This window comes from Nomascus leucogenys, chromosome 8 (genome assembly GCF_006542625.1).
Source record: "Nomascus leucogenys isolate Asia chromosome 8, Asia_NLE_v1, whole genome shotgun sequence".
Classification (NCBI taxonomy): domain Eukaryota; kingdom Metazoa; phylum Chordata; class Mammalia; order Primates; family Hylobatidae; genus Nomascus; species Nomascus leucogenys.
Genome location: NC_044388.1, coordinates 112,256,151 through 112,272,940, shown reverse-complemented (window position 1 = coordinate 112,272,940; position 16,790 = coordinate 112,256,151). Strand labels below are relative to the sequence as shown.

Here is a 16,790-nt window from a genome sequence, read left to right as displayed (position 1 = left end):
GGAGCCCAGGACTTGGCACTGACTTGTCGGTTTCCAGAGGCTTTTAGAAACAAAAACGAAGCCTTCGGCTTTTTGGCGCCAATGGCCCATGTGGTTCATTATGTGGACCCGCCCCTGCCATGCTGTGCCCAGGCACTGCCCACCCTGGGGACAGGCATGCAGAGGTCATGCTGTTGATTTCATTCCAGGCCTGCGCCACCTCCGGGAGCTCAAGGCCAGGGAGGATTGGCCAGAGGAAGCACCTGGTGCTGAACTAGGCTTGCCCTGCTGTGAACCTGCACTTGGAGCCCTGACGCTGCTGTTCTCCCCGAAGAACCCGACCGACCTCCGCGACCTCCGTCCCGCCCCCAGGGAGACACAGCGGTGACTCAGAGCTGGTCGCACGCTGCGCCTCCCTCCTCACTGCCCATCGTAATGAATTATTTTGAAAATTAATTCCACCATCCTTTCAGATTCTGGATGGAAAGACTGAATCTCTGACTCAGAATTGTTTGCCGAAAAGAATGATGTGACTTTCTTAGTTATTTAGGATGATTTAAGGATATAGTATTCCTGGTCATTTAAGAATGTTCATTCAGTGAAGCTGGAGCTGTCTCTGCCACAGGAGAGCCACATGGTCGGTAGTAACCAGGGCCTCTCCAAGCCCAATTGTGAGTCACTGCCTAGTGAGTCCCACGCTTCCTTTAAGGTGCTGGGAGCAAAGAGAGAGTGACTGAGGCAGACCCCGACCCCTGCTCTGCACCATCTGGGCCCTCGCCGTGTTTGAACCTGGCTGAATGAGTGGAGGGCGCCGTGTTCTCAATCAGCGCCTCCGAGGAGCTGCGGGGTTCCTTCGGCATTAGTTCAGTTTTTGAGAGAGGCCCTAGTTACTGAAGTGAATTTCTTTCCTGTTGCAAAGACGTTTCCAGCCTCACTTTACTTTCTATGGCCTGATGAGGACCATGGGTGATTTTGTGCACCCGAAGCACTGGGGACTGCCCACCGTGTGGCCCAGTCACTGGGAAGGAGCCCCAGAAAGCCGGCTGTCTGACATGATGGCTCAGGGTGGTCATCCAGGGTGAAAACTGACCGTGTGATGTTTGATTTGGGCTTCATTTCGTGTGTAGGAGCACGGTCAGACTCATTGTTAAGGAAGCTGGATGCACTTCTCTAAAAGGCTGCAGTTTCCATGAGCACTTTTCATGGTGCAATCCACGTGACCCACTTTCTCACCTGGGGGACATTGGTTCAGGGGTTGGTAGCATCTTGGGGAGAGTATCTTAACACAGTTTCTTGACAGCAGCTCTGGAACTTAGTATTTCTGCCCCGAGTTTTGCCACACTGAGACTTTTTGAGTAGCTCCTGGTGGACTCAGCCCTGTTGAACCCAGAGACGGGCCTCCTCTCACTGATGCAAATTTTAAGGCTTCTCTGACTGTTCTGAAAACTCTTCGTATTCTTGTCAAGTCTAAAGAGACTGAAGAAAAGATTTAAATACTAATACAAATCAGTAGATAATTTCTGTAGGTTCTGCTGGAGGAATATAAACTGGTGTTTTAAATTTAAGTGTAGAAATTGTAGAATGTGGAGTTAGCACAGGCCCTTCCTGGCTTTTTCTGTTTCACTTGATCATTTAGCCCAGACCACCCAGGATGTTTTCCAAAATGTTTCACAGGCGCGTCCCGCTGGATCCATTTGTCCTTGTCACTTGGAGAAAGGCCAGTCCCTGTGACGGGGCAGCCCTCTCTGTCCCTTGGTCAGCTCGTGTGATTCCTGGGACCTCTTCGTGTCGGCCCTGCCCGCTGTTCTGGGGTCGACTGCCACGACTTCCGATTCAAGAAGCTTCCTCCAGGCGGGAGCGGCTATTTTTCCTAAATGAGAATTGTTACATTGCAAATTGTTGAATAAAATATTTTGCGCTCCTTTAAGCACCTTCAAGTGTGGTTCCCTTTGGTTTGTTGGAAGCTAGTGAGTGCAGGTGTCCGCAGGCCTCCGCGCTCTCCTGGCCTACGCCCAGGTCCTCTCCGGCGACTGGGACCTGCCGGGTGGGGAGGGGCGTGGGAGACCCGTGCGGGCCCGCTGCGGCGCAGTCCTCCGGCCGCCAGGGGCCGCTGTGGGCGGGGCGGGGGCGGGGCCGGGGCCGGGGCCGGGGCGCGGCCCCGAGGCGGCCGTTGCTGAGTCCCGGCCGGGCTGCCACCGCCTCTGGGCGGCCGGGCCTCAGGGAGTACCGGTTCGGCTTCGGAGTCTGCGGACCCAGCCAGGGGTGCCCGGTTCCCACTCCTCTCCCCGAGCGGCGTCTCCGTCGGGGTCGAGCCTCCGCCGCGACAGGCGCCCAGCCGCCTGTCGCCCCAGGCCCTGCCTGCGGACCGCCCTGGGAACGGCGTCTGGGAGCGCCGAGGGGCTGGCGGGACTCGGGGCCCGGGTCATGCGGCAGCCGCCCCCGCCCCTCCGCGACCACCCCCGGCCCAAGCGGGAGCCGCAGCGGCGTTTCTGCTCCTCGCTGCGCCGGCGACCCCGGACCCGGCACCCCTGACCCCTCGCGCTGCCTGCGTCCCCGCGCCGAAGCCTCCCCCGGGAGGGCCCGTCCATGCCGTCCAAGGCGGAGAGCCTGCGGCCCTCGGAGCCGGCCCCGCAGCCGCCGGAAGGGAGGACGCTCCAAGGACAGCTTCCCGGCGCTCCGCTGGCCCAGCGCGCGGGGTCCCCACCCGATGCTACGGGCTCCGAGAGCCCCGCGCTTGCCTGCAGTACTCCGGCCACGCCCAGCGGCGAGGACCCGCCAGCCCGAGCAGCACCCATCACCCCGCGGCCCCCCGCCAGGCCTCGGCTGGAGCGAGCCCTGTCCCTGGACGACAAGGGCTGGAGGAGGAGGCGTTTTCGAGGCAGCCAGGAGGACCTGGAAGCCCGGAATGGGACCAGTCCCTCCAGGGGCTCAGTGCAGAGCGAGGGCCCCGGGGCCCCCGCCCACAGCTGCTCCCCGCCCTGCCTGAGCACCTCCTTGCAGGAAATCCCGAAGTCCCGCCGGGTCCTGGGCAGTGAGAGAGGGAGCCCGTCCTCGGGGGGTAACGCTCTCTCTGGGGTAGCCAGCAGCTCCCCGAACCTCACGCACAGAGACGCCGCCGTGGCGGGGAGCTCGCCCAGGCTGCCCAGCCTGCTGCCCCCGCGCCCACCGCCTGCCCTGAGCCTGGACATCGCTTCCGACTCCCTGAGGACAGCAAACAAGGTCGACTCGGATCTTGCGGACTACAGGCTCCGCGCGCAGCCGCTCCTGGTGCGGGCCCACAGCAGCCTGGGCCCCAGCCGGCCCCGGAGCCCCCTGGCCTGCGACGACTGTTCCCTTCGCTCGGCCAAATCCTCCTTCAGCCTTCTGGCGCCCATCCGCAGCAAGGACGTCCGCAGCAGGTAGGGCCTGGCGGGTGCAGCCACTGCGCCGCCTTCATTGTAGTGTTCAGGCTGCTGGAACCTCGTGAGACCGTTCCCATCAGCAGCGTTTAAGATGCCTAACCAGAAAGAACGAAGCGGGTCTCCCGCAGCCACCCTATCTCCCAGCCCCTCCCCACAGCTGCACCCTTCCCATCTCTCCCGAACTTCCCAGAACTTTTCCTGTGTGTTTCGGAACCATTCGTGGGCGTGACACTGTGTTAAGGCAGACAAGATGGCATCCTGCATACAATTACGTATCTGGCGCTTTTTCTTGTTTAGTCTTGGGAAACGTCGTCAGTGTATACGATCCGTCCCTTTGGTTGTTTTTGTTTGTTACTCTCTCTGTCGCCCAGGCTGGAGTGCAGTGGCGCGTTCCCGGCTCACTGCAACCTCTGCCTTCTGGGTTCAAGGGATCCTCCTGCCTCAGCCTCCTGAGTATCTGGGATTACAGGCGCCCGCCACCACACCTGGCTAAATTTTGTATTTTTAGTAGAGACGGGTTTTCACCGTGTTGGCGAGGCTGGTCTCGATCTCCTGGCCTCGGCCTCCCAAAGTGCTGGGATTCCAGGCGTGGGCCCCTGCGCCCGGCCTGCCCCGTTTGTTTTTTTCTGCCGCAAGAGGCCCCAGATGTGTTGAGGCTACTTTGGTTTAGCCACTTGCTCATGAGGAACGTTTTGGTGGGCTGCAGCTGTTGCTGGAAGGAACTGCAGCTGAACCCATGACCTCTCCCAAGCCTGGTCTTGTCTTGGGGTTTCAGTCTGGGGGCTTGTCCTGAGATGCTCCCACTATGACTTGGCACGGCCACCTGCACCCTTCTTTTCCTCCCCCCTCCCCCGCTGCCATGGTGCCCAAGTCTTGTCTGTCTGCCATGGCGGGAGGCAGGACAGGTGTGAGAAGGGAGAGGTGTGAGGTGGTTTCTGTGTTGGTGTCCTGGGGCCGTTGTAACTCATGACCACAGACTGGGAGGCTTGCAACAGCAGAGCTGGACTCTCTCCCAGTTCTAGAGGCCAGAAGTCTCAAATCAAGGTGTGGCCAGGCAGCCTCTCCAGAGCCTCAGGGAGGGTCCTCCCACCGCCTCCTGCTCCTGGGGCCCCACTTGTTCCTTGGCTTGTGGCTACACGCTCCAGTCTCTGCCTCTGTCTTTATGTGGCCTCTTCCCTGTCTCTCTCTGTTCCTCTCTCTTTTTATAAGGACACCAGTCATTGAATTTACTGCCTACCCTAAATCCAGGGTGATTTTATCTTGAGGTCCTTAATTAAACACGTCTGCAAAGACCCTGTTTCCAAATGAAGTCCCATTCCAAGGTTCTGGGGGTCTGGGGGTAGACATGGCTTTGGGGATCACTGTTCAGCTCACCACAGTCCCCGAAGGTAGCCTCACTTCCCAGTGCCTGTGGTGCACCAGCAGGCAGGTGGGCTCAGGGCTGGAGTGAGGGCCCATGCCTGGCTCCCCCACCATACTCCCCTCCTGTGCGTGGATGGAACAGGTGCGATCACATACAGGGCAAAACTGTTGCTTTTGTTAAAATAATTCACTGCAGGGCTCCTTGTAAAGAGTGAGATTTCTTGGTGCATCTAAAACATCACATTTTAAAATTAGATCCGGTTTACGTAGATAACACCTGTTAGAGAAAATGACAGTCGTGTCTCAGATTTGGATCCTCAAGTCATTGTTTTCAAACAACCAGGAAACGAGGGTTGATGTGGATCCTTTAACCCAGTTCTGCTGCCTAAAAACTTCCCATTTCCAGACCTCTGGTCTGTTCTAGAATAGGGGTCGGCACACTCTTTCTGTCAAGGGGGAGACACAGACAGTGGGGACCAAAGGGCATCTGTGTGCCAGTGAGTCTATTAGGGACATACATTGGAACCTCGCTCTTTTTTCTGTCTCTGCCGTTCCACACAGTAAAACCCATTCTGAGCTTTTGGGCCACACGTGCACGGCTGGGTCCACCCTGTTTGAGAATGGCTGCTGGCTTTTGCCAGTGCCTTGGGGATGCCAGGGCGGGTTAGGGGGCCTTTCGCCACCCGTTCCTTTTGCTCTGAGAGCTGGCCCAGGCTGTGGCAGCCGGCCTGAGCGTCCTCATGCAGAAGCTCTGCAGTGTCCTGGCCCTGGATGGGGGTCCGAGGCAGCTCTGCCCCTGCCTGTGTCTAGACACAGGAATGGCTGCGAGGGCCACCCCTGGCCTGCTGTTACTAACCATGCTCTGGACAGAGCTGGGCAGACCGACCACGTGGCTGCTGGTGTGGACATGATGGGCACTGCCGGCCAACGGACCATGGGCCTCCAGTCTAGTGACCCAGGAGCCCTTGCTGGGCCCGGGGTCACTTGACAGTGGTGGCCACGGGAACACTCTGTCCCGAATGACCACTGTGTGAACACAGCTGTCCCGACCGGGATTGTCAACAGTTTAAGGGGTGAGGTAGCGAGGTTCCTCCCTGCTGACATGATTTAATCGTGTCCAGCGAAGCTTGGTGAGCTGCAGCCAGGGTTGAAGAAGTTCTCGTGGGAGGTCACAAGAATCCGGCACTATGCTCTCGTCTCCCCTTGCGAAAGGGAACCATGCCAGAAGGAGCAGCACAAGTGTGACTTAGAGAGGGAGTGAGGAGGACGGCTGGCAAGCCTAGCCCACGGCATTTCTGTATAGTCGGCGAGCTGAGAACGGGTTTTACATTTCCAAATGGTTGGAAAAAGTCAAAACCATTCTAATAATGTTTCACAGTACAAGAAAATTGTAAAATTCAGATTTCAGTGTCTGTAAATCAAGCGTCTTGGGCACATGGCTGTGCCCCTTGTGACCACATCCCCTGGTGGCTTTTGCACCACAGTAGCAGAGCCCACAGTAACAGACACCGGTCGGCCCACGGAGCGGCAGGTGGGTGCTGTTGCCTCTTGACAGGTTAGCAGCCCTCGTGGCAGAAGGTGCTGAGTGTGGGGAGGGGCAGGGACGTTGCTGTGCCACACGGTGTTTAACCATCTGTGCGCACCGCCGTATTAAAATCCGAAAGCACCAGCCTGGACAACGTGGCAAGACCCTGTTTCTACAAAAATAGAAAATAAATAAAAAACTAGCCGGGCGTGGTGGCGCTGCACCTGGAGTCCCAGCCACTCGGGAGGCTGAGGCAGGAGGATCACTTGAGCCTGGGAGGTGGAGGCTGCAGGGAGCTGTGTTAGTGCCACTGCACTCCAGCCTGGGCACAGAGTGAGACCCTATCCCCACTGGAAACCAAAACAAGCAAACCCAAAAGTGCATCAAAGCCGCGGCGTGTCGAGGAGACGGACGCGTTTCCGTGTAGCTCGTGTGGTCTCCGTGTCTTAGACCATCCTGCCTGGTGCTGGGGCCAAGGGAGAAAGCAGGAGGACCAGCCCCTCCCCGAACAGCACCCTGTGCTCACCGTCTTGACTTACAGTTTGGGAGCTCTCTGTGGCTTTCCCGGGACCCCACCACCAAAAAGCCCAAAATGTCACCCTGTCATGCCTCTTCCCGGGAGGTAGGGAGGGGGTGTGAACCCGCTCTGGGTGTTTGTGCAGCCAGGTCAGGCCTTGTGTTCCTGGAGAGCAGACAGCAGTACCCGGGCTCCAGGAGAGTCCTTGCTTGGGGTTGGGGGCAGCTCCTGACATTCCATGGGTTTTGCTGTTGTCCCTGGGGACCTGGCCCAGACCCCCCAGGGATGCGTCCTGTGCCTCGCCCTGAGCTTGGGGTCCTCCCGTCACAGGAGTTACCTGGAGGGCAGCCTCTTGGCCAGTGGGGCCCTGCTGGGGGCGGATGAGCTGGCCCGCTACTTCCCAGACCGGAACATGGCACTCTTCGTGGCCACCTGGAACATGCAGGGCCAGAAGGTGCGTGGCTCTGGGTGGTGCTGGGCGGGGAAGGGCGGGATGGTGCTGGACAGAGGCAGGTGAGGGAGACGGGGCAGCTCTGTGCCTCGTCCTGGGGCCGGGAGGGCAGAGCCCCGAGGTGCACCCCACTGCTAACCGCAGTACAGGAGGGTGAGAGTGGGTAAGAACCCCCGTCCCCCAGAGCTCCCGCCTGCACCTCCCTGGCCACGTGGCTGCAGAAAGAAGGGGAGGGGTTTGGGGCAACGGGCCTGGCCGAGAATCGTCTGCTCAAGGTGAGCGGGAGGGCAGCCAGCGGAGCATGCGTGGGGCGGCTCAGGGGCAGGTGGGCAGCACAGGCTGGGGTCACAGTGACGGGAGGGTCGTACAGGGTTGGTCGTTGGACAGACTCGTGTTTGGAGAGGGAAACTGAGGCCGAGGGCCAACCTGAGGTGTGTTTGGTGTGTCAGAGGCCGCCTCGGAGACTGACCAGTGTAGATCCCTTCTTGGCCCTGGCCTCAGTTTCCCTTCATTCGGAGGAGTCACTGGTACTCAAGGCGCTGCAGTGGGATTCACCCACAGGCGCCTGCAGGTTTTGGGAGGAGCCGGCCCACCCGCATGCGCCTTCCTTCCAGGAGCTCCCGCCCAGCCTGAACGAGTTCCTGCTCCCAGCCGAGGCCGACTATGCCCAGGACCTGTACGTCATCGGGGTCCAGGAGGGCTGTTCTGACAGGTAGGGCAGCCGCAGGCCCTGCTGTGCCTGCCCCGGGGCTGCCATCTCTGAAGCTGCTGGGCGCTGAGACCCGGGTCGCGGCCGGGCACGGGCAGCCTCCACACCTGGGTGGGATGCACGGGTCAGTTTTTTTCCAGTGGCAACTCGGGAGAGTTTAAAATCAATGAGATTTGATTTTGGTAACAAATTGTTGATGGGCGAGAGTAGAAGGGCAGCAGGAGCAGGGCTGGGCTCCAAGGCCTCCCGGGCCCCCATGTCATGGCGGGAACAGCAGGTGGCTGCTGCCCACACAGGTGTTCTAGGGGAAGGAGTTGAGGTGGGCCCCACCCCCCTGGCCCATGAGTCCCGCAGGCAGGAGGAGCTCTGCTCACTGGGGTCTCGGCGGGGATCCAGGGGAGCCACTCAAGTAGAACTGGGGCCTGTGGCCCCCGGCAGGTCCCAACTCTGACCCACCAGGCCTTCTGGCAAATGCTTCTCTGCACAAGACACCAAGGCCGGGTCGTGGGGTTCTCCCTAGTAGCTCCTCGAGGGGCTCTGGGCAGCAGGTCTAGGGCCACGTCCCCCAGCCGGCCGCGCTGCCTCTTCTGCAGGCGGGAGTGGGAGACTCGTCTGCAGGAGACGCTGGGCCCGCACTACGTGCTGCTGTCCTCGGCGGCCCACGGCGTGCTCTACATGTCGCTCTTCATCCGCAGGGACCTCATCTGGTTCTGCTCAGGTGGGCGCGGCTGGAGGGGCGGGCGTGGCTGGAGGGGCGGGCGCAGTAGGAAGGTGGCAGCCCCCCTTTCCACGGCTGACCCGGGGCCTTGGCAGGACAGTCACACTTTGCGTCTGGGATCTGGGGGTTGCTATGTCACACCCGGGCTCCACAGCGAGCCCCCCACTGGCACGCGGGTCCGGCCACGACCCCCGGCCTGGCAGCGTCCCGCAGGTGAGCTGAGGGCTGCCCCTCCCACAGAGGTGGAGTGCTCCACGGTGACCACACGCATCGTGTCTCAGATCAAGACCAAGGGGGCCTTGGGCATCGGCTTCACCTTTTTTGGCACCTCCTTCCTCTTCATCACATCCCACTTCACCTGTAAGTTGCTTGGTGCCCGCGTCGCAGGTGCTGCGTGAGAACAGCCTTCCTCTCCTGACCGGGACCCTGTCCAAGGCAGGGGTCCTGGCCGCTGGCTTCATCTTCCACCCAGGGCCGTGGGGCGGGCACTATACTTGCTAAGATGCACGCCAAGGACCCCCAGCAGACCCTGGCACTGAGGGCGTGCCGTGCTGGGCCCGTGCTCTGTCCTCCAAGGCAGAAATGTCACTGGCCGGGCCTGGCAGCGGATGCCCGGTGGAGTTGCGTCTGCAGGGGGCGCGCAGTCAGGGCACGGTCCAGAGGTGCGGCGCTTTAGGGAGACTTGAGCATCCGGAACCCTGTGGCCCCTACCCCATTTCTGTTCCCACAGCAGGCGACGGGAAGGTGGCGGAGCGGCTGCTGGACTACGCCAGGACCGTGCAAGCCCTGGCCCTGCCCAGAAATGTGCCTGACACCAACCCCTATCGCTCCAGCGCAGGTGAGGGCGCCCACACTGCGTGCGGGTGGTGCCGCCGTGGTTCACACGCGGGCGCCCGTCGTTTTTAGGGCAGCTCTGCAGAGGCAGCGTCCTGAGCTTTGGGAAGCGAGGGCTGAAAAGTCCGGTGCCCCCAGCGCATGGCCCCTCGTGGTTCTTTAGCATGGTTAGTGGGGTGGGTGGATCCTGTCCACTCAGAGCGTGGTCCGCTGGCCTGGGTCCTGGTCCTCACCACTGCCCGCCCTGCCACCTCCCCTGGCTGTGCGGAGAGGAGCAGAGACTTGGCCATCACCTGCCATGGGCGCCGTCTGCTCCTGAGGCTGCTCCAGCTGCCTTTTGGAGCTGTCCCAATGCAAATCCCACCCCAGAGGGCCCAGCCCCACTGGCTGGCGCCCAAGACCCACTTCCCCTGGGAGCCACTGCCAGGCCATGTTCTGGGGAAGGGGAAGGACCTGCCGTCCCTCTGCCTGTGCCTACGCATGGCCCACTGTGCCGCAGCGGATGTCACCACCCGCTTCGATGAGGTGTTCTGGTTTGGAGACTTCAACTTCCGCCTGAGTGGCGGGCGCACAGTCGTGGATGCCCTCCTGTGCCAGGGCCTGGTGGTGGACGTGCCGGCGCTGCTGCAGCACGACCAGCTCATCCGGGAGATGAGGAAAGGTGAGGGCCTGGGGGGGCGGGCGTGGCGGGAGATGAGGAAAGGTGAGGGCCTGGTGGGGGGCGCGGGTGTGGCGGGAGATGAGGAAAGGTGAGGGCCTGGGGGGGGGCGTGGCGGGAGATGAGGAAGTGAGGGCCTGGGGGGGGGCGCGGGTGTGGCGGGAGATGAGGAAAGGTGAGGGCCTGGGGGTAAGGGTGTGGCGGGAGATGAGGAAAGGTGAGGACCTGGGGGTGCGGGCGTGGCGGGAGATGAGGAAAGGTGAGGACCTGGGGGTGCGGGTGTGGCGGGAGATGAGGAAAGGTGAGGGCCTGGGGTGCCGCGGCTGGCACAGGCTGGTCTGAGCCAGTCCGAGTGCCCATCCTGTGGCAGGGTCCATCTTCAAGGGCTTCCAGGAGCCGGACATCCACTTCCTCCCGTCATACAAGTTTGACATCGGGAAGGACACGTACGACAGCACCTCCAAGCAGAGGACGCCCTCGTACACGGTGAGGCCCGCCCGCTGATGCTGGGAGCCAATGCCTGGCATCAGGGGTCTGAGCCTGGATGGCCTGGACTTGAACCTCAGCTCTGCACCCTGGCCTTGTGGCGAGCCCCCTTTGGTGGAGAACGGCGCCCTCTCCATGGGTGTTTTCAAGGCTGGGTGAGCCGGCTGGCACACAGGGCACCAGCCACGCCCTCGCCCCCGGCCTGCAGAGCCTCTGCCCTCTGCCCGTTGCACCCTCGCTCACCCTCCTGCCAGGCCCATGGCTGCAGCTCTGGGCACATCCTGGTGTCTGCTGGAAGCCTCAAGAAGCCACTGAGGCAGGGCAGGGTAGGAGCGGCCGCTGTCCACAGGGTCTCTCCAGCTGCGAGGGACAGGCCCCGGCCCAGGTGGCCACAGATGCCAGGCAACAAAATAGGCATGGGTGTCGGGGGTCCCAGAAGGCTTCCTTGTGGGGGACGCTTGAGAACAGCGGGGAGGTGAGTGGGCCACGCCCCACAGCTCCTCACGAGTAACTGGACCTCCTGCCTCTGGAATCTTCCCGAAGGACCGCGTCTTGTACAGAAGCCGCCACAAGGGTGACATCTGTCCTGTGAGCTACTCTTCCTGCCCCGGGATCAAGACGTCCGACCACCGCCCTGTGTATGGTCTCTTCCGGGTGAAAGTGAGGCCGGGCCGAGACAAGTCAGTGTTTTCCCACTCACCTTCCCCTTGGGCCCGGGGATCGCGCCGTCGTCCCGTGAGCTAAGAGGGTCCCTGTCATTGTGGGGTCCCACTTGGGGCTTTGTTCTGGGACCTTCAGGGCTGTGCTCCCTGGGATCAGCTGGACTCATCCTGGAGCAGGAAGAAGGCAGGAAGGGGGAGAGGCTCTGGAAAGTGAAGAGAGGCCCAGCTGGGGGGCTGGGTGTGGCCAGCTGGAGGGAGGCCTTCAGCACTCAGCGTCCACCCCATCCTTCCTGCGGCTCTGTCCCAGGAACAGGCCTCCCTGTGCTTAGAGGCAGTGCCAACCCGGGCCAGTGCCCACCTAACAGCCCCTCCTCCTGGCCCTGGGCGCCCTCCTAACGCCCCTTCCTCCAGGCCCGACCTCCTCCTAACGCCCCCTCCTCTGGGCCCTGGGTGTCCTCCTAACGCCCCCTCCTCCAGGCCCGACCTCCTCCTAACGCCCCGCCTCCAGGCCCGGCCCCCTCCTAACGCCCCCTCCTCCAGGCCCAGCCCCCTCCTAACTCCTCCTCCTCCAGGCCCAGCCCCCTCCTAACTCCTCCTCCTCCAGGCCCGACCTCCTCCTAACGCCCCGCCTCCAGGCCCGGCCCCCTCCTAACGCCCCCTCCTCCAGGCCCAGCCCCCTCCTAACGCCCCCTCCTCCGGGCCCGACCTCCTCCTAACGCCCCCTCCTCCTCCACAGCATTCCATTGGCAGCTGGCAAATTTGATAGAGAACTGTACTTACTAGGAATTAAAAGACGGATTTCGAAGGAGATTCAGAGGCAGCAAGCACTACAGAGTCAGAACTCCAGCACCATCTGTTCCGTTTCTTAACTGCAAGGTGGGGTGATCGTATTGATCAAAACCCACTGGGAAGGACATAGGGTTTGCCGCCTTCCGGGGATCCGAGGGACTGTGGCGACCGTGCCTCTGTGCCAGCGTCCCAGGAAGGATGCCAACCCTGAGCGAGCCTGTCCTTCTCCGTGGCAGGTTCACACGGCGTGGTGGGCAGGGCTTGGACTCGCCCGTCTCCGTGGCAGGTCCACACGGCGTGGGTGGGCAGGGCTTGGACCCGCCTGGCAGCACCACGGACCCCAGCCACTCTCGGAGGCAGACGTCAGAATCCGTTCCTGAGCAGCCCCCGTGCCCTGGGGCACTCACAGCGCCCCCCACCCCCCGTGCTCTGCGCCAGCCTCTCCGAGACTCCACACCCGAAGCAGGCGTCCATCTGTGTCCTCCTGGCAGCCCCTGAAACACACACCACCCCATGTCACACAGGTATCCAGAGCAAGGCTGGATCTGGGCTAGGTGACCCCTGGGGCCTCGGACCTCGGAGTGGGCCCCAGAGCCCAGCTGAGGAAACCACACAGCCTCCAGGACGCGGCACGTTTCCCCTTCGCTCGGCTGCAGGTTGCCCGCGGTGGGGTGAGGAGGCCTGCACCCCAGCATAAGGGCCTCCCCGGCTGAGTAAGAAGCCGCCTCCCCTCCTCTCACAGGCCAAGCCTGTTGTGTGAAACCATCTCGTGGTTTTGGTGATGTAGACCGTTTGCTTCTTTAACTCCAGCCACAGAATGACATTAGTGGAGCCTGGCTGGGGAACTGCCGGACGTTTAGGATGCCACCACCTTGAACACCTGGGCCAGGGATCCCCACCATGTCCCGGGGTTCTTTCTTCGAGAGTATAGAACCGTTCATTCTTGCTTTGTGTCCCATTCCATCTCTTGAAAAAATGTAGTCTTTGAATGTGCGAAAATCTAGAGACATTCAATCTAGTCTTTTAAATTATTTTTCCATATTTATATTTTTAAATAAATGCATATATTGAGTCTTAAAGTCTCTTGCTGGCCAAAAACTGAAACCTGGAAGAAACAATATATATGCATACCCCATTCTCACAATGTCCTTGTTTCAAAGGCTGTAAAATCCACAGGCAAAAAGTTTGGTCTCAACCCTCAACAGCTGACTGATCTTGTCCAGTTCATCTCTGCTCTTTAAAATCCTACATTCGGCTGGGTGCGGTGGCTCACTCCTATAATCCCAGCACTTTGGGAGGCTGAGGCAGGTGGATCACCTGAGTGGTGGGCAAATCACAAGGTCAGGAGTTTGAGACCAGCCTGGCCAACATGGTGAGACCACTCCCACATCTCTACTAAAATTACAAAAATTAGCCGGGTGTGGTGGTGGGCACCTGTAGTCCCAGCTACTCAGGAGGCTGAGGTAGGAGAATTGCTTGAACCCGGGAGGCGGAGGTTGTAGAGAGCCGAGATCGCACAACTGCACTCCAGCCTGGGCAACAGAGTGAGACTCGTCTCCAAAAAAAAAAAAAAAGACTTTGCCTGAACAAATGTGCCGTAAATTTCAAATTAATTCATTGAAAATCTGTACCAAGATGTTTATGGTAATGGGGCTTAAAATGAGTCAGCTTTTATGCCTTCTTCCTAGGCCTTTTCTCCAACCCAAACAATTGTTGAAAAGATTCTGATCCGACCCTGGAGTGTGTTCATGTGGCTTGAGAGTAAGAGGCTTCAAGTCTTGTGGTGGCGGTGGTGGGGAGGGCGGAATATAACGCGTCAAGTAAGATCATGGATCGAAAGTCAGGTGATTCCCTTGGCACTCACTGCTAGATCTTAGATTAATGGAATTTCACTCAGAAAGGAGTTTAAATGAACACAAATGATGTTGGCCAATCTCTGGAAAATAAAAGAATTGTTAAATGCGGCCAGGCACAGTGGCTCTCTGGGAAGTGAGGCAGGAGGATTGCTTGAAGCCAGGAGTTAGAGACCAGCCTGGGCAACCTAGTGAGACCCCATCTCTAAAATAATAATTAGGGTGTCTATAGTCCCAGCTCTTCAGGAGGCTGAGGTGGGAGGATCAACTGAGCCCCAGTGGTCAAGGCTACCGTGAGCTGTGGTTGCATCACTGTACTCCAGGGCTAGCCTGGGCGACGGAGCCAGACCTCATCTCATAAAAAAAAAAAAAAAAAAAAAAAAAACTGGCTCGATAGTAGTGGGTTCTTAGAACTGAGTGTTAGTGTCAGCTTTGGTATACTATCCTCCACTGCCACATTTGGCAAAAGAAAAAAAAATGTGGCCGGGTGCGGTGGCTCATGCCTGTAATCTCAGCACTTTGGGAGGCCCAGGTGGGTGGATCACCTGAGGCCTAGACGGCTGGTCAGGAGTTCACCACCAGCCTGATCAAAATGGTGAAATCCTGTCTCTACTAAAAATACAAAAAATTAGCCAGGCGTGGTGGCGGGTGTCTATAATCCCAGCTACTTGGGAGGCTGAGGCAGGAGAATCCCTTGAACCCACGAGGCGGACGTTGCAGTGAGCCGAGGTCGTGCCATTGCACTCCAGCCTGGGCAACAAGAATGAAACTCCATCTAAAAAAAATAAAGAAAAAATTTGTGAAATGCGACTGTGTGAGGGTGGTTTCAAAAATTCAGCTCTCGGGGCCAGGCACAGTGGCTCACGCCTGTAATCCCAGCACTTTGGGAGGCCGAGGCAGCTGCATCATCTGAAGTTGGGAGTTGGAGACCAGCCTGGCCAACATGGTGAAACCCCGTCTCTACTAAAGACACAAAAATTAGCCGGGTGTGGTGGCAGGTGCCTGTAGCCCCAGCTACTCGGGAGGCTGAGGCAGGAGAATGGTGTGAACCCAGGAGGTGGAACTTGCAGTGAGCCGAGATGGCACCACTGCACTCCAGCCTGCGCGACAGCGCAAGACTCCATCTCAAAAAAAAAAAAAAATTCAGCTCTTGTTCTCTCAAGCATGCTTTGCTTGTGTCTTTTGTTCAGCAAGTGCTTTCCTAGCTCTGCTCCAGGCCAGGTGGTCTAGTCACCAGCAGGGACACTGGAATGAACCAAATAGACTGCTTGGGGGAGGTGACCATCTTAAAAAAGGCAGCCGACTATAAACAAATTCAAGTGCACCTTAGTTCCAAAGAAAAAGTGAAGCGGGGCCGGGCACAGTGACTCACGCCTGTCATCCCAGCACTTTGGGAGGCCAAGGCGGGTGGATCACCTGAGGTCAGGAGTTCAAGACCAGCCTGACCAACATGGTGAAACCCCGTCTTTACTAAGAATACAAAATTAGCCAGGCGTGGTGGCGCATGCCTGTAACCCCAGCTACTCAGGAGGCTGAGGCAGGAGAATCGCTTGAACCCAGGAGGCAGAGGTTGTGGTGAGCCAAGATCACGCCATTGCACTCCAGCCTGGGCAACAAGAGCGAAACTCTGTCTCAAAAAAAAAAAGGAAAAAAAAAAAAGACAAAGCGAAGTGGGGAGGAGGGTGGCAGGGAAGGCGGGTGTGCGACCTGCGGGGAGAGAGGCGGCGGCGAGGGAGAGCCAGCTGTGTGGCAGGGAACGGAGAGAACCTGTGTTGGCCTCGGCTTCCAAAACACAGACGCTGAGGGCTAACTGGTAGCAGTTTCTAGAATGTCCTCGGGCTACTCGGTAGTTGGAGCAGGACCGTGCTTCACTGGAATCTTCAGAAGCTCAACCCCAGGCCCGACACGTGTGGCGCCGGAGCTCTGCGTTCACTGTGCAGCTGAACATCAGGGGCTGTACTGCCAGGAGCTTGTGTCCCAGGTGTGGTGAACAACAGGATGTTTCTAACAGAAAGTCCACTGTTAGAACAGACACCATCGTCCTCTGGCTCCGGCCCTCCAATCCCATCAGGTGGGCAGCAAGCTGACGCTTCCCACGTGGGCAAATTCAAGCAGTCACCGTCAGCGGAGTGTGTGTGTTGTAAAGGCACCAGGTCTTACAGAAACGACGATAGCCAGACGACAGTAAGAGGCTAAGAGGAGTAAAGCTTACGAGTTTAATTTCCTGAAAATATCCACTCCCTCTCCCATCAGTACTGCAAAGAGGCTACGCTTCTCAGCTACTCAAAAGACAGGACCAGAGACTGTTCTCTCCTCCTGACGAAACTGTGCCACACAGCTCTGTGCAGCCCACTAAGTCACACATGCAGGAAGCTATCCTTGGACTACAGGCAGCATCGAAGGTGGCCCACGCAGGTCCCCAGGCCCGACCTCCCCACACCCCTTGGAGCTCCCGAGGTTTCTATGGGTGTTTGAGAACCACGTTACAAGTTTTAACTTGTACACGTTTGTTTTTTGCTTGTTTTTGTTTCTTTTTTGAGATGGAGTTTCACTCTTGCTGCCCAGGCTGCAGTGCAGTGGCGCGATCTCGGCTCACGGCAACCTCCGCCTCCCAGGTTCAAGCGATTCTCCTGCCTCAGCCTCCCGAGTAGCTGGGATTACAGGCATGCGCCACAACGCTCAGCTAATTTTGTATTTTCGATAGAGACGGGGTTTCTCCATGTTGGTTCAGCTGGTCTCAAACTCCCGACCTCAGGTGATCCGCCCACCTCGGCCTCCCAAAGTGCGGGGATTAGAGGCATGAGCCACTGCACCCAGCCACTTGTACAAGTTTTTACACCACATGA

General features: G+C 59.0%; 2 protein-coding genes and 1 long non-coding RNA gene across 12 annotated transcripts in view; 2 read left to right on the top strand and 1 right to left on the bottom strand.

Annotated features, from left to right (window-relative positions):
• The window catches only part of SEC16A (SEC16 homolog A, endoplasmic reticulum export factor), a 43,071-nt gene extending 41,155 nt beyond the window's left edge, over positions 1-1,916 (top strand). For 3 of the 5 annotated variants that reach the window (XM_030818207.1, XM_030818205.1, XM_030818201.1), the window contains one exon: positions 189-1,916. In XM_030818207.1, coding sequence (XP_030674067.1) covers positions 189-257 — 69 coding nt within the window. In that variant the 3' untranslated portion in view covers positions 258-1,916. Of the gene's footprint in view, positions 1-186 lie in introns of all 5 variants that reach the window. The other 2 variants (XM_030818202.1, XM_030818200.1) reach the window with 2 other exon arrangements.
• Positions 1,917-2,123: 207 nt separating this feature from the next.
• On the top strand, positions 2,124-13,175 carry INPP5E (inositol polyphosphate-5-phosphatase E). Of its 6 annotated transcripts, XM_030818192.1 has the most exons (11): positions 2,124-3,377; positions 7,115-7,238; positions 7,850-7,947; positions 8,538-8,662; positions 8,903-9,022; positions 9,393-9,500; positions 9,996-10,157; positions 10,525-10,640; positions 11,184-11,320; positions 12,039-12,178; positions 12,328-13,175. In XM_030818192.1, the coding sequence occupies exons 1-10, from the start codon at positions 2,566-2,568 to the stop codon at positions 12,169-12,171; spliced, it is 1,935 nt and encodes a 644-aa protein (XP_030674052.1). In that variant the 5' UTR covers positions 2,124-2,565; the 3' UTR covers positions 12,172-12,178; positions 12,328-13,175. The 6 variants fall into 6 exon arrangements, 5 of the variants coding, with proteins under 5 accessions (XP_030674052.1, XP_030674053.1, XP_030674054.1 ...); XR_004031474.1 differs by lacking the exon at positions 12,328-13,175 and having other exon boundaries at positions 9,996-10,245; positions 10,456-10,640; positions 12,039-12,163; XM_030818193.1 differs by having other exon boundaries at positions 9,396-9,500; positions 12,039-13,175.
• Positions 13,176-13,668: 493 nt separating this feature from the next.
• Positions 13,669-16,520, bottom strand: LOC115836399. Its single transcript, XR_004031473.1, has 2 exons — positions 15,712-16,520; positions 13,669-14,027 (listed from the first exon to the last, which is right to left on the bottom strand). It is a non-coding gene; the product is annotated as an uncharacterized LOC115836399 (long non-coding RNA).
• Between the last annotated feature and the right edge of the window lie 270 nt (positions 16,521-16,790).

Excerpts from the sequence above, each read along its gene's own strand:
- INPP5E (XM_030818192.1), top strand. The coding sequence starts at position 2,566 with ATGCCGTCCAAGGCGGAGAGCCTGCGGCCCTCGGAGCCGGCCCCGCAG. Across the intron at positions 10,158-10,524 it reads CATCCGGGAGATGAGGAAAG|GGTCCATCTTCAAGGGCTTC; the intron begins GTGAGGGCCTGG and ends ATCCTGTGGCAG. Across the intron at positions 10,641-11,183 it reads AGAGGACGCCCTCGTACACG|GACCGCGTCTTGTACAGAAG; the intron begins GTGAGGCCCGCC and ends ATCTTCCCGAAG.